Here is a 15,724-nt window from a genome sequence, read left to right on the forward strand (position 1 = left end):
TGGGGTCGGCTGCTTCCAAGGTATCGGCAAGTTGACAGTGCCTAGAGGTTTATGCCAGGGAGTTTCTCCGTTTTGCCGCCTGCTATCAGGGACTCCGGAGTCAATCGACTTGGGACTTAGAGACTTTTTACTGTGCCCATGGTCTGTTCTTCATCAAATTATGGTATTGCTTTGCACTGCTGTAACTATATGTTATAATTATGTGGTTCTAGCAGTGTTAGTCTTTGGTCTGTCCTGTTTTCTGTGACATCACTCCGGAGAAACATTGTATCATTTCTTAATGCATGTATGCATTTCTAAATGACAATAAAAGAGGACCAAGTGTTCTCATAATCTAATCTAACATTTCTTCCCATTCTGTTGTTTAGTCTGAACAATAACATAACTTCTTGACCATGTCTGCATGCTTTTATGCACTCCGCCACATGTTTGGCTGATTGGATATGTACATTAACAAAATGTACAGGTGTACCTAATAAAGTGGTCACTGAGTGTATACAAGTATTTGTGCATATAATCAATAAAAGGTTCCATGAAATAACATTTAAGATACATTTTCTGTATTCCAGAATAGTGATAACCAACCACTAACCTTAAAAATGAATTCTGTTTATCCTCTGTCCACAGTTGACTATTTCCAATATTCCGATTCCATTTAGTACATACTTTAAAATCTCTAGTTAGTATATTCTGTGTTGATCATAAATATGATTCCGAACACTTACCGCCCATGTTTTTGTGAGCCTGAAGATGGGCGCACTCTGCAATCCGGACACGACAGCCATTAGCGCATGTAGGTTATTCATCTCATATAATTTCTACAATTGAGATGAGCGTACATTAGCTGTAAATAAAAATAAAATCTAAATCTGATTAAGATAACTGAAATAATCAGTTATAGTACTACACTATAAGTCACTTACATACCTTTGCAGTTTTCACATAGTGGCTCAAAACTTCTGCTCTGATCTTTAATGTTTGTGCAGTAAGAATTTCTCGGACAACCCAAAAGCTGACCTATAAATGAAAAAAAAATTTTGAATTCTGAAGAGGCAGATAAATCAACCAATATTATGTAACCTCACACAGAACTCTAATGTCTCTACATTCATGAAAAGGAGTCAGATGTTTTCTCACCACTAGACTTCATTGCTTCTATGCTCTTCTGTTAGTCTCTAAATCTTTGTCCTTTGATTTTCTTTTTGTCTAGAGTTTTATATTTGGTGTTCATTGGAAAACATCAATCAAGTCACAAAGTAAAAGGTTGCTTTCACTATGATTTTAAGTAACAATTCTAAATTCTGTCGGAGTTAAGGAGTTCTGGTAGCCTTGGAAATAAAAATCACATTCAAGAATGACTTTTTGCATCACAACCTGGTACTCCAGCTGCAGTGCTGTCGACAGAAAAACCTTGCAGAGGGTGGTTAGGGGAGCAGAGAAGGTTATTGGGGTCTCCCTACCTTCTGCCCAAGACCTCTTTCAGAGTCGATGCCTCCTGAAGACACGGTACATCATTAAATACCCCTTACACCCTCTCCATGAACTGTTTGTTCTTCTGCCATCAGGCAAACGTTACAGGAGCATCAAAACTAAAACCACAAGGCTACTAAACAGCTTCCTCCCACAGGCAGTCAGACTGCTAAATAGCTGCTCCACCTGACTCTGCTCTGGACACTTTTAACTGCACTGGACACTTATAACTGGTTTTAACTGACATGTGGCTGTTGTGTTTTACTATTTATTGTTATGTTTATTATTTAGTGCTGCATTTGTTATGTTATGATTGCACTGCCCCTGAGAAACGCTGTCTCATTCTGCCCTGCAGAGCTGATGTATGGTTAGAATGACAATAAAGTTTTTTGAATCTTTGAATCTTGAATCTTGAACTTGCTTCTCCTTATGGAGCTTCTGAGAATGATGAACAAACCTTTCATGTTCAGGCCAAGCTGTCAGTACCTGATTAACTGATGATAAGAAAAGGGATGTGATGACACATTTTCAATGGACTAGGCTTGGATAAAATACTGAGTCTAGGTTTTGGAGAAAAACTTTGAGGAGATAAAAAGGCCACCAAGGGCCCTGGATTGTGAGCCCAAGACTGAGGCCAAAGTGGGGTACCAGGGAACCTGAAGGAACCAATGAAAATATTCAATTTCACTTCCTGATACTTCATTGTTTTGATGAATTTGTTAAATTACAAAATTAACATTTTAGTATTTGGGAGACTTCCGGTGAGGCACAAGGCAAGATGGCAGCACAGCATTGAGCACTGACATAGAACCCTCCTTTTTCAAGTTCTTTAGAGCTCATAGATGGTCTTAATACAAGGTTGAGTTGGAGAAAGATCTAACTAAAGACATTACCTTAAAAAAGATCCAAATTCAACCAAGAAACAAGATACCAGCAGACGACACCAATCTAGCGATTCATCCGAGGAAATAGCTATGCTAATCAAGCAAACAATGGCAACGGAGACGGAATTGCTGCAGGAAACGGTTGTCCACATGCTAAAGGAGTCGCTGGAAAAGGTTCTTGACCCCATACATAAGCATATGGCAGAGAATGGCAACATTCTCCAGTCGTTAAAGGAGCAAGCGGACATTCAAGCCAAAAAATTTAGTACGGTCTTCAACAAAATAGACAATATTCAGGTTAGCTTACGCAAGAATGAGAAAGTTACTAACTCCTGTCTCTTGGAGGTGACTAAGATACGGAAGAAGCTAAATAACTTGGAGGACAGATCCAGGAGAAACAACGTGTGGCTGGTCAACTTACCGACAGGTGCGACGATCCAAGAGGTTACCTCCAGGACATACTGCCTAATTGGATACCAGCGCTCAAGAATTCCCACAGTACTCCATTGGAGATCGATAGAGCACATAGGATCTTTTCCAACAACACCTTAAGACCGCGGACCATGGTTTTTAGGTTTCTATGGTACACCGACCGGCAGGCTATACTGGAGGGCGCGAGCAAAGCCAAACCTACTCTCCCTGATGGCACCCAGCTGCAGTTCTTCGCCGACTACAGCCCCAGCACTATGCAGGGACTGCAGGGATACAAAGAGAAGCAAACTAAGCTTCGACAGAAGGGGATTGACTCGTTCCTCATATACCCCGCGATTTTGAGAGTGAATATCAAGGGCATGAAGATGTCGTTTAACTCAGCAGAAGAAGCAAAAGAAGCTCTGAAATCATCGATGCTGGGATGTATGGAAGAAGACCCTGGGCAAAGTCCACAAGCCCTTTGGGAGGAGATGGAACTGCATTAAGAGCTCGGACCAGCCTGTATGCACAATCTAACAGGCACGGGCAAGTTAATGTCCTAGGTGTGAAGTTTTCTGGTTATTCTTTTATTGGAAAGCCATTCGATGTACTTCTGTATTTAGTTAATTAAAGGGCCAATTTGTTTCTGAGTATTGCAGGTCAGAGTTTTAAGGTAATGGCTCAGTTAACTTGTTAGTACAAGGACAACATGGTAAGGTGATATAAGTCTGCCTATACTTTTTACCTTTTTACTTTCTAAGGTGATATTCAATACACTCAAATGCCATACTCCATCAAGAATGAAGCTGAAAACAGCAGTTTGTTCTGAATAATTTTAGTTATACATGTTCATTTCGGGTTACGTCTCCAGTAGACTTGTTTATGTTCCTGGGCGCCCGATAAGACATCACTGGTGCCATCGCTAAGCGACGGTCTATTAAAGCAACTGTCTCCCGCAAAAGAACTGTTGGGGTCCTGACTATGTGTTACATTTGAGACGGGAATGGTTTTAATTATATAGGTTAACCGGTTTGACCAGGCTTTTTTAACTTGTCTCTGTGAAATGATTGTCTATGAGAACTGCTTTGCCCTTCTAATATGTTGGTGCTGAAGAAGAAGAAGAAGAAAGCCCTCAACTCCGAGTGGAGTCATCGGGACGCCGTCGTAACGGCGTTTTTTTAGCAGGCTTTCTTATTTTTTACGAGGTTGAGTTGCTAGCTCGATGCTCAACCAAGCACGGATGGAAAGTGTGCAAGGGAGCCAGCTGGATTCAAACTCAGGGGCATTTGCTTCGAAGTCCGGCGCTGATGCCACTACGCCTCCAGCCTTCTACTGGTGCTAGAGGGAGGTGGTTAATGTTCGGTGTCTGACATTGCTAAGTGACACTCACAGAAGTTACAAAGTAAAGGGTTGTACAGTCGGCCCTCCTTATCCGCGAGGGGTTGGTTCCAGGACCCCACACGGATACCAAAAAACGCACATGCTCAAGTTCCTTATTCAACCTGTCTCAATGCAGTGGACCTTAGGACCCAGCGGAACCCCGGATCTTATTTAACCTGTCTCAGTGCGGTGGACATTAGGACCCGGCGGCGAGCTCTGAAGCTGTAGTGTTTCTGTTCACGAAAATAATCATGATCATGATTGAAAATAAAGTGGAAACAATAAAGCGATCAGAAAGAGGTGAAACACCATCGGTCATTGGAAAAACGTTAGGCTACATTCGGTCAACGATCAGAACAATTTTAAAGGATAAAGTGAGAAAGGACCTGCCCTGATGAAAGCTACATTTATTACTAAGCAACGCAGTGGTTTAATTATCGAGTTTTGGGGTTTGGGTTTTCAATCCCCCACATCAACTCGGCACAGATGGAAAGCGCGCTCAGGAGCGATCTGTCACTGGATCGAACTCGAGAACTTCCATTCCCGAGCCCGGCGCTGAAATATACATTTCTTAAGTGTTTTATATGCATAGAAGGTAAAATATATACTATATACTAAGACAAACGTTTGACTAACTAACGCTAATTAATACCGGATGTACCTGTTCCGACTTACTTAGTGAGAGAACTTAGTTTTTTTTTAATCCCGATCCAGGATAACTTACTCACATCCTCCCGTATACTTTAAATCATCTCTAGATTACTTATAATACCTAATACAATGTAAATGCTATGTAAAGTAGTTGATTTTCTGCATTGCTTAGGGAATAATGATAAGAAAAAATGTCTGTACATACTTGAACAACAAGTGCTGGAAGAAGCCTTCCTGGTTTTCTCGATTCGCGGTTGGGTGAATTTGCGCATATGGAACTGGCAGATAAGGAGGCGGGGGTGGGAAGGGTGTAACTCAAGGCTCCACCACTAACTAACAACAACAGATCCAGGGAAAGATGAGCAATACAGATAAATTAGAAAATCTTACTATTGTATCAATTAATGTTAGAAGATTAAACTCTCCCTACAAGCGTTCAAAGGTTTTAGATTTCTTACGCAGAAAGAAAACAGATATCGCGCTGTTACACATCTTAAACCTAATGACATTCCCAGAGTTCAAAACCGCTTTTATAAACCTGTTGTGGCATCAGCTGATGGTACTCTGAGGGTGAATTTATTATGGGGAACAAGGAAATGGCAGACGAGTTGAACAGGTACTTTGGATCTGTCTTCTCTAGGGAAGACACAAACCATCTCCCAGATATAATAGTGGCCAAAGGAACTAGGGTAATGGATGAACTGAAGGAAATTTATATTAGGCAGAAAATGGTGTTGGAGAGGCTAGTGGGTCTGAAGGTTGATAAGTCCCTGGGACCTGATGGCCTGCATCCCAGGGTACTTAAGGAGGTGGCTTTAGAAATCGTTGACACATTAATAATCATTTTCCAATTTTCTATAAATTCAGGATCAGTTCCTGTGGATTGCAGGGTGGCTAATGTTGTCCCACTTTTCATGAAAGGAGGGAGAGAGAAAACAGGGAATTAGAGACCAGTTAGCCTGACGTCAGTGGTGGGAAAGATGCTGGAGTCAATTATAAAAGATGAAATTACAACACATTTGGATGGCAGTAACAGGATAGGTCCGAGTCAGCATGGACTTACGAAGGGGAAATCGTGCTTGAGTAATCTTCTGGAATTTTTTGAGGATGTAACTATGAAAATGGATAAGGGAGAGCCAGTGGATGTAGTGTACCTGGACTTTCAGAAAGCCTTTGATAAAACCCCACACAGGAGATTAGTGGGCAAAATTAGGGCACATGGTATTGGGGGCAGACTACTGACATGGATTGAAAATTGGCTGGCTGACAGGAATACAAAGAGGGGCAATTAACGGGTCCCTTTCGGAATGGCAAGTGGTGACCAGTGGGGTACCACAGGGTTCAGTGCTGGGACCGCAGCTATTTACAATATACATTAATGATTTAGATGAAGGGATTAAAAGTAATATTAGCAAATTTGCAGATGACACAAAGATGAGAATGCAGGGTGACTTGGACAAGCTGGGTGAGTGGGTGGATGCATGGCAGATGCAGTTTAATGTGGATAAATGTGAGGCTATCCACTTTGGTGGTAAGAACGGGAAGGCAGATTATTATCTAAATGGAGTCAAGTTAGGAAAAGGGGAAGTACGACCAGATCTAGGTGTTCTTGTACATCAGTCACTGAAAGCAAGCCTGCAGGTACAGCAAGCAGTGAAGAAAGCTAATGGCATGCTGGCCTTCATAACAAGGGGAATTGAGTATAGGAGCAAAGAGGTCCTTCTGCAGCTGTACAGGGCCCTGGTGAGACCACACCTGGAGTACTGTGTGCAGTTTTGGTCTCCAAATTTGAGGAAGGACATTCTTGCTATTAAGGGAGTGCAGCGTAGGTTCACAAGGTTAATTCCCAGGATGGCGGGACTGTCATATGCTGAAAGATTGGAGCAACTGGACTTGTATACACTGGAATTTAGAAGGATGAGAGGGGATCTGATTGAAACATATAAGATTATTAAGGGATTGGACACGCTGCAGGCAGGAAGCATGTTCCCACTGATGGGCGAGTCCAGAACCAGAAGCCACAGTTTAAGAATAAGGGGTAGGCCATTTAAAACGGAGTTGAGGAAAAACTTTTTCACCCAGAGAGTGGTGTATATATATGGAATGCTCTGCCCCAGAAGGCAGTGGAGGCCAAGTCCCTGGATGTTTTCAAGAAAGAGATGGATAGAGCTCTTAAAGATTGCGCAATCAAAGGTCATGGGGATAAGGCAGGAACTGGATACTGATTGTGGATGATCAGCCATGATCACAGTGAATGGCAGAGCTGGCTCATAGGGCCGAATGGCCTACTCCTGCACCTATTGTCTACTCGTACGAAAGGAGTTATGATATTAATGAGATGTAGTATTAATGTATCAATTGAAAGGACTGGTGCCGACAATGAAGGACGTCTAGCTTTTTGCTGCACATCCATTCAAGGTTAAAAAAAAAAGTTGTATTCATTAGCCTATATGCCCCAACTATATTCGAGGTTTAATTTTTTCCCTCAATTACCTCACAATTACTGAAGTTAAGTGACTACCAACAATATGTTGGTTCGTGGACATGAATGCTTTGGTAAACAATAACCTTGATAAATCTTCCTCAACTATATCAAGCTCTCAAGAATGTGCTTCCAAAGCACTTAACCTTTTTCTAATGGATTTAAATTTATCTTATATGTGGAGGGTACATAATCCATCTGCTAAAGACTATATCTTCTTCTCCACAAGACATAAAACTTTCTCTTGGATATATTACATTCTTATATCCTCCGGATTGCTGCCTTTGGTACACTCAATAGAATTTTTGCCCAGACATCTATCTGATCGCAACCCAGTCATATCTACTTTTAATTATGGCAAAATTAAAAATAAGGCTACTAGGTGGATGTTTAACTCCACCCTTCTAAAAAACGACGAATTTCTAACACAACTGGGAACAAAACTGACGGAATTTATAAATTTAAGTAAAAATTGTGTCTTGGATGTGACAGTGGTTTGGGCCTCCATCAAGGGTTTCTTATTTTTTTGTAATTTATTTTTTATTGAATTTCATCATCAAACATTTCTATAAGATGTATTTCAAATACTGTACATATATATCATATTATCATATTTGTCACAAATCTCCACATAATATTTATCTGAGGTATACACTTATAGAAAGGAGAGGAAAGAAAGAACAATTGAAAGAAGACAACTATGTACAGAGTATGGAGCGATCTTTTTTTTTACAACATATTCATTGACTTGTGAGAATAAAATCAGGCCTATGAGGTGTTATGCAGTTAAACCATTTTTTCTAGTATGAATAAAATTGTTCCAACTTATGATTAACAGATGCTGTTATCTTCTCCATTTTGTAAATGTCCATTGTAATTTCCATCCATACATTTAAAGTTGGGCTCGCCTGTGATAACCATTTCCTGGTAAGGGTCTTTTTACCAGCCACCAGCAGTACATTCATTAAATATTTATCTCTTTTCAACCATTCTTGGGGTATATACCCAAAATATATGGTCTTACTCTCTAAGGGTATTTCACATTTAAAGATATCTTGTAGGGCATTATGTATCCCACTCCAATAGTCACTCCAAGACAGCTGAAATGTCTCAACCCAAGCAAAGCTGCAGGACTGGATGGTGTCAATACCAGGGTGCTCAAAGCCTGTGCCACTCAGCTATGTGAAGTTCTTCGCCATGTCTTCAACCTGATCCTGCGACTCCGGAGGGTTCCTGTGCTGTGGAAGACATCCTGCCTCATCCCTGTGCCGAAGTCGCCACGCCCCAGTGGCCTCAATGACTTCAGACCAGTGGCATTGACCTCCCACATCATGAAGACCCTGGAGAGACTTGTTCTGGAGCTGCTCCGGCCTATGGTCAGGCCACACTTAAATCCCCTCCAGTTCATCTACCAGCCCTGACTAGGAGTTGAGGATGCCATCATCTACCTGCTGAACCGTGTCTACGCCCACCTGAACAAGCCAGCAAGCACTGTGAGGGTCATGTTTTTTGACTTCTCCAGTGCGTTCAACACCATCTGACCTGCTCTGCTGGGGGAGAAGCTGACAGCGATGCAGGTGGATGCTTTCCTGGTGTCATGAATTCTTGATTACCTGACTGGCAGACCACAGTACATGTGCTTACAACAGTGTGTGTCCGCCAGAGCGATCAGCAGCACTGGGAAAATAATTAGCCCAGATCAAACGGGTTTTATCAGGGGACGTCTCACATCTGATAATATTCGCCGGCTCTTACACATACTGAGTGCAACACATAAAATCCCACCTACCTATGGCCTGCTATTTCTAGATGCTGAAAAAGCGTTCGATCGCCTTGAATGGCCATATCTTTGGAGAGTTCTAAAAGAATTTAAGTTCAGCGATAAATTTTTCAATATGATTCAAACACTGTATGCTAATCCTTCAGCCCAGGTATGTGTAGGAGGAGGTTCCTCAGAGTTATTTGACATAGGATGGGGCACACGACAAGGGGACCCTTTGTCTCCTTTAATTTTTACTATATCTATTGAACCGCTTGCATATTTAATTAGAAACTCTCCTCAGATCTCCCCTATTACAATAGGTACAACATCACTTTCGATATCACTTTACACAGGCGACACACTAGTTTATATGGCAAATGTTCATCAAACTCCCTCTTAAAAACACTGGAGCAATTTGGATTTCTTTCAGGATACAAAGTTATTTTATCAATATAAGCACTGATGCTAATTAATACAGATAAAAGTAAGGTGTTTCTCCCTCCCCAGATTAAGGTGACAAATAAATTGAACTGAATGATCTTTATTGTCATTATACATAGGTACAATGAAACTGTTTGGCTTCCTCTCAGGCAATTAAAAAAAAGCGGTAGATAAAAACAAGACAGTAATAGCAAAACAGTATTAAATAGATAAATAGCAGAAAATAAGTTGAGGTCCTCTACTTGGGTATCAAAGTGAATATTTCCCTATCATCTGTGGCCAGAACTTTAATTTTTAAAAAATTAGAAGATATTAATAGATGGAGACACTTGCCACCATCAGTCCCAGCCCGTGTATCGGTCATTAAAATGAACATCTTACCCTGCATTAATTTTGTCAGCTCAATGATCCCACTTGCAGCTCCAGCAGGATATTGGCAAAAACTGGACTCCTTACTACGATGCTATGTTTGGAATGGTAAATGACCCAATATAAAATGGTCAGCTCTACAATTCAAAAAGTCGAATGGGGGATTGGCATGTCCAAATTGTAAATTGTATCACTGGGCATTTGTATTAAAAAGTCTTAGCTATTAGATGGAGGGGGATGAAGTTTCGTCATGGAAAAATGTAGAACGAGCTAATAGCACCAATAAGGTTGAAGGACTTTCTCCTTATAGTCTACCAAAAAATGTGATTTGTATTATGGTCCAATTTTAACCCATATGCTACAAGTGTTTAGAGCAGCAGAAAAATTCTTAAAATTTAAAAGCATATGGTGCAAATCATCTCCATTATGGAACAGTAATCATCTTCTATCTGGGGGGAAACCATTCACTAACAGAACTTGGGAGGGTAAAGGTATTACTACTCTTCAAGATATTAATAGGGCAAGTACTATCCTTAGCTTTCAAGAACTGATATCTCGATATAATATTGATAAACACTCTCTTTTCCTCTACTTTCGAGTAAGATCAGCTTGTAAAGCCTATGGGGTTCCCTGGGGGTCAGATTTAAAGGACCATCCCATTTTAAGTTGGATACAGAGTGCTCCAAGACAGATAGCGTCATACATCTATGATAAATTAAACTCCCAGAAATAAATGCCCACATCAGGAATGAAAGCCTGGGATAGGGACATATCTGAATTGGGACAAGATTTAGACTGGGATGCGATTTGGGATAATGCTGCTGGTGCTTCGAAAAACCCAAATCATCGGTATATACATTTGAAATTTTGTCATTGAGCATATTTAACACCAAGAATTAGACATCAAATTGGACAGGTTCCTAATCCAAATTGCTCATTTTGCCCCCACAGAACTGTTGGCTCTTTTATACATGCTGTATGGGAATGTCCAGGGGTTTTTGGTTTGTGGGGGAAGGTTATCAGTACTCTTACAGAACTAACAGGGATACAATTACCAATGGACCCCACTTTACATCTTCCAAATGATGACTCCCACCTTTCCCTTATGGAAAAAAACATGCAAAGTCTGGCTGGCAGGCCTGCCTGCAGCTAAGAAGATTATAGTCCAGCATTGGAAACCTCCCCATGATATTTCAAGTACTCAATGGCTTCAGAGCTTTTTGGACATTTCTTACCTGAAACTATCATCAGCAAGAGTAAATGATGCACGACCAAACACAATCTTAATGTGGACAAATCTGATACCTAACTTAAAAGATCTTCTGTTAAAATAGGAGTGCTCTTGTCTGTGTATGCACTACTATTCAATTGGTTGGTGGAGGGTAGAGGGATTGGGGGGGGAGAGAGAGGGGTGGAGAGGGGGAAGGGAATGAGGAAGAGGATGAGGGGTGGAGGGGGGATGGTGATGAAGGTTGGGGAGGTGGCTAGGTTAAACAGTCAAAATGTAATTGGCAATTGGTTGTATTAAATGTAATTTGTTAGTGTTGCAATAAAAATTAGTGATAAACATTTTAGTATTTGGCATTTGAGAAAGAAAGGAACAAGCCTAGGCTTTACCATACCACAGAATGTAGATGTGTAAATGGCTGAAAATGAGGCCTTTAATGGCTAAAGAAAATAAGGTGTTTTGCAAAATCATAAACAGCAATAGAAACTTGTAGATTGAAGTCTCAAGAAAATAAATAATAGCCGATGATAATTATCAGATTCAGTTTTAAAATCTAGGATTCAGCCCAGTTCAGTCTCAAAATTCACTTGGCTACAACTACTCAAAAGCTGATTGGGACTTCCGATGAGGCATGAGGCAAGATGGTAGCACAGCACTGAGCGCTGTCATATAACCCTCCTTTTTCAAGTTCTTTAGGGCTCATAGATGGTCTTAATACAAGGTTGAGTTGGAGAAAGATCTAACTTAAAGACATGACCTCAAAAAAAGATCCAAATTCAACCAGGAAACAAGATACCAGCAGACGACACTCAGCTAGCGAGTCATCCGAGGAAATACCTATTCTAATTAAGCAAACAATGGCAACGGAGCTGGAATCGCTGCAAGAAACGGTAGCCCACATGCTAAAGGAGACACTGAAAAAGGCTCTCGACCCCATACAGAAGCATATGGCAGAGAATGGCAACATTCTCCGGTCGTTAAAGGAGCAAGTGGAAATTCATGCTAAAAAATTTAGCACTGTCTTCAACAAAATAGACAACATTCAGGTTAGCTCACGCAAGAATGAGAAAGTTACTAACTCCTGTCTCTTGGAGGTGACTAAGATACGGAAGAAGCTAAACGACTTGGAGGACAGATCCAGGAGAAACAATGTGCGGCTGGTCAACTTACTGACAGGCACTGAGGGTGACGATCCAAGAAATTACCTCCAGGAGATGCTGCCTAATTGGATTCCAGAGCTCAAGAATTCCCACAGCACTCCATTGGAGATCGATAGAGCACATAGGATCTTTTCCAACAACACCTCAAGACCGCGGACCATGGTTTTTAGGCTTCTACAGTACACCGACTGGCAGGCTATCCTGGAGGACCCGAGGAAAGCCAAACCTACTCTCCCTGATGGCACCCAGCTGCAGTTCTTCGCCGACTACAGCCCCGGCACGATGCAGGGACTGCAGGGATACAAGGAGATCCGCGCTAAGTTTCAACAGAAGGGGATCGACTCGTTCTTCATATAGCTGGTGGTTTTGAGAGTGAATATCAAGGGCATGAAGATGTCGTTTAACTCGGCAGAGGAAGCAAAAGAAGCTCTGAAATCATCAGTGCTGGGAGATATGGAAGAAGACCCTGGGCAAAGTCCACACACCCCTCGGGAGGAGATGGAAGGGCATTAAGAGCTCAGACCAGCCGGTATGCGCAATCTAACAGGCACAGGCAAGTTAACATCCTAGGTGTGAAGTTTTCTGGTTATTCTTTTATTGGAAAGTCATTCGTTGCACTTTTGTATTTAGTTAATTAAGGGGCCAATTTGTTTCTGAGTATTGCAGGTCAGAGTTTTAAGGTAATGGCTCAGTTAACTTGTTAGCACAAGGATAACATAGTAAGATGTTACAAGTCCGCCTAGATTTATGCTTTCTATCTTTTACTTTCTAAGGTGGTATTCAATATACCCAAATGTCATACTTCATCAAGAATGAAGCTGAAAAACAACATTTTGTTCTAAATAACTTTAGTTGTACATGTTCATTTTGGGTTATGTCTCCAGTAGACTTGTTTACGTTCCTGGGCACCAGATAAGACGTCACTGGCACCGTCGCTAAGCAGCAGTCTATTAAAGCAATAGTCTCTCGCAAGGGAGCTGTTGGGGTCTTGATTATGTGTTATATTTTATTTGAGACAGTAATGATTTTAATTATGTAGGTTAACGGGTTTGTCCAGGTTTTTTTTTCCTTGCCTCTTTAATATGATTGTCTATGAGAACTGCTTTGCCTTTCTAATTTGTTGGTGCTAGAGGGGGGCAGTTAATGTTAATGTTCAGTGTCTGACATTGCTAAGTGACACTCACAGATGTTACTAAGTAAAGGGTTGAATGCGAGGAGTGATGTGGGGGGTGGGAAGGGAGTAACTCAGGGCTCCATCACCAACTTACAACAACAGATCCAGGGGAAGATGAGCAACACAAATAAATTAGAATCTAACTTAAGAGATCTTTTGTTAAAATAGGAATGCTTTATCTGTGCATGCATTATTCAGTTGGTTGTTGGAGGGGAGAGGGTACAGGGTTCTGAGTTGGATGATCACCCATGATCATACTGAATGGTGGTGCAGGCTTGAAGGGCCGAATGGCTTACTCCTGCACCTATTTTCTATGTTCCTATGTTTCTAATAAAAAAAGCTGATTGGGACGCTTATGTCTTTGCCAGCATACATCTTAGAACAGAGAAACCTACAGCACATTACAGGCCTTTCGGCCCACAATGTTGTGCCGACAATGTGACCTACTCTAGAAACTGCCTAGAATTTCCCTACCGAATAACCCTCTATTTTTCTAAGCTTCATGTACCTACCTAAGAGTCTCTTAAAATACCCGATTGTATCTGCTTGCACCACCATCACTGACAGTGCATTTCACACACCCACCACTCTCAGTGTGAAAAACTTACCCCTGACATACCCCTTGTATCTACTTCCAAGCATCTTAAAACTATGCCTCCTCATGTAAGCCATTTCAGCCCTGGAAAAAAGCCTCTGGCTATCCACACGATCAATGCCTCTCATCATCTTATACACCTATATCAGGTCACCTCTCATCCTACACTGATCCAAGGAGAAAAGGCCAAATTCACTCAATCTATTCTCAAAAGACATGTTCTCCATTCCAGGCAACATCCTTGTAAATCTCCTCTGCACGCTCTCTATAATACCCACATCCTTCCTGTAGTGAGGTGACCTGAACTGAACACAGTGCACCAAGTGAGGTCTAACTAAGGTCTTATATAGCTGTAACATTACCTTATGGCTCTTGAACTCAATCCCACTTTTATAAAGGCCATCACAGCATATGCCTTCTTAACAACACTGTCAACCTGTGCAGCAGTTTTGAGTGCCCTATGGACATGGACCCAAGTTCTCATTGATCCTCCACACTGCCAAGAATCTTACCATTAATATTATATTCTGTCATCAAATTTGACCTTCTGAAATGAACCACTTCACACTTATCTGGGTTGAACTCCATCTGCCATTTCTCAGGCCAGTTCTGCATCTATCAATGTCCCGCTGTACTCTCTGACAATCCTTCAGACTATTTACAACACCCCCAACTTTTGGGTCATCAACAAACTTACTAATCCACCCTTCTACTTCCTCATCCAAGTCATTTATAAAAATCTTGTTTGCTTTGCCACTTCACGGAATGTTTTAAATTTAACGTTTCCCTGCCAAGAGAATCTCAAGTTGATAATTAACAGAATGGAAGATCTGACAATTGCACTGAATTCTGTCCCAATGGTCACGATTGTTCAAATGCTCAGAATTATTTACAAAGCAACTTTCTGTCTCTGAGCTAACATACTTCACTCACTGAAATGCTCTGGTAAATCTTTACCAAAACAAACGTATCAAGTTAGTTCCAAAACAAGTAGAGGGAAAATAAATAGATACAGAAATTATCTTTTTTAAACGCAAACAACAGGAATTCTGCAGATGCTGGAAATTCAAGCAACATACATCAAAGTTGCTGGTGAACGCAGCAGGCCAAGCAGCATCTATAGGAAGAGGTGCAGTCGACGTTTCAGGCCGAGACCCTTCGTCAGAAAGAAATTATCTTTTTTTTACCAAGTCTTCATGCATTGCAAAACAATGTTCTCATAATGCATTATTTAATGCAATAAAATACCAACTCTGACTCAAAGGAACATAACTGAAGACAACCCAGAATAAAATGCAACCATAAAATTGTTCTGAACCCTTAGACACTGTGAAAAATTAATAATCTTAATTTAGTGTCTATGGCTCTCATGAGTAAGTTCTGAATGACCACACACATTTTCCAAAATAATCTAATATACGTGGATCAGAAATATTTGTTAAGATATTACACTTGACGAAGTAATTTTACTGAAGTATTCAAGCAGATCCCAGCTAACCTTTTGCATATTATAATGCGGTTCAAGTGATAACTTTTAATGATGCAAAAAAGATCACTCACTTAGAAGCTGTATTATACTCATAATTTCACAGATACATAATGTTTACTTTAGAAAATTGTCATACAACAGTAAAACAACTTACCTTTCTTTAACTAAGCTTTTCTCACAAGGAGTTGAAGAACTCTTTAAAAGTATTTTTCTTAAGGCATTAATAGT

General features: G+C 40.8%; 1 protein-coding gene across 9 annotated transcripts in view; it reads right to left on the reverse strand.

The window, feature by feature from the left end:
* The window catches only part of ralgps2 (Ral GEF with PH domain and SH3 binding motif 2), a 566,060-nt gene that overhangs the window by 348,578 nt on the left and 201,758 nt on the right, over nt 1–15,724 (reverse strand). For 8 of the 9 annotated variants that reach the window (XM_063063724.1, XM_063063722.1, XM_063063726.1 and 5 more), the window contains 2 exons: nt 928–1,017; nt 726–818 (listed from right to left, as the gene is read on the reverse strand). In XM_063063724.1, the coding sequence (XP_062919794.1) occupies nt 726–818; nt 928–1,017 (183 nt within the window). Of the gene's footprint in view, nt 1–725; nt 845–927; nt 1,018–15,724 lie in introns of those variants that run through there. The other variant, XM_063063725.1, reaches the window with a different exon arrangement.

This window comes from Mobula hypostoma, chromosome 12 (genome assembly GCF_963921235.1).
Source record: "Mobula hypostoma chromosome 12, sMobHyp1.1, whole genome shotgun sequence".
NCBI lineage: Eukaryota > Metazoa > Chordata > Chondrichthyes > Myliobatiformes > Myliobatidae > Mobula > Mobula hypostoma.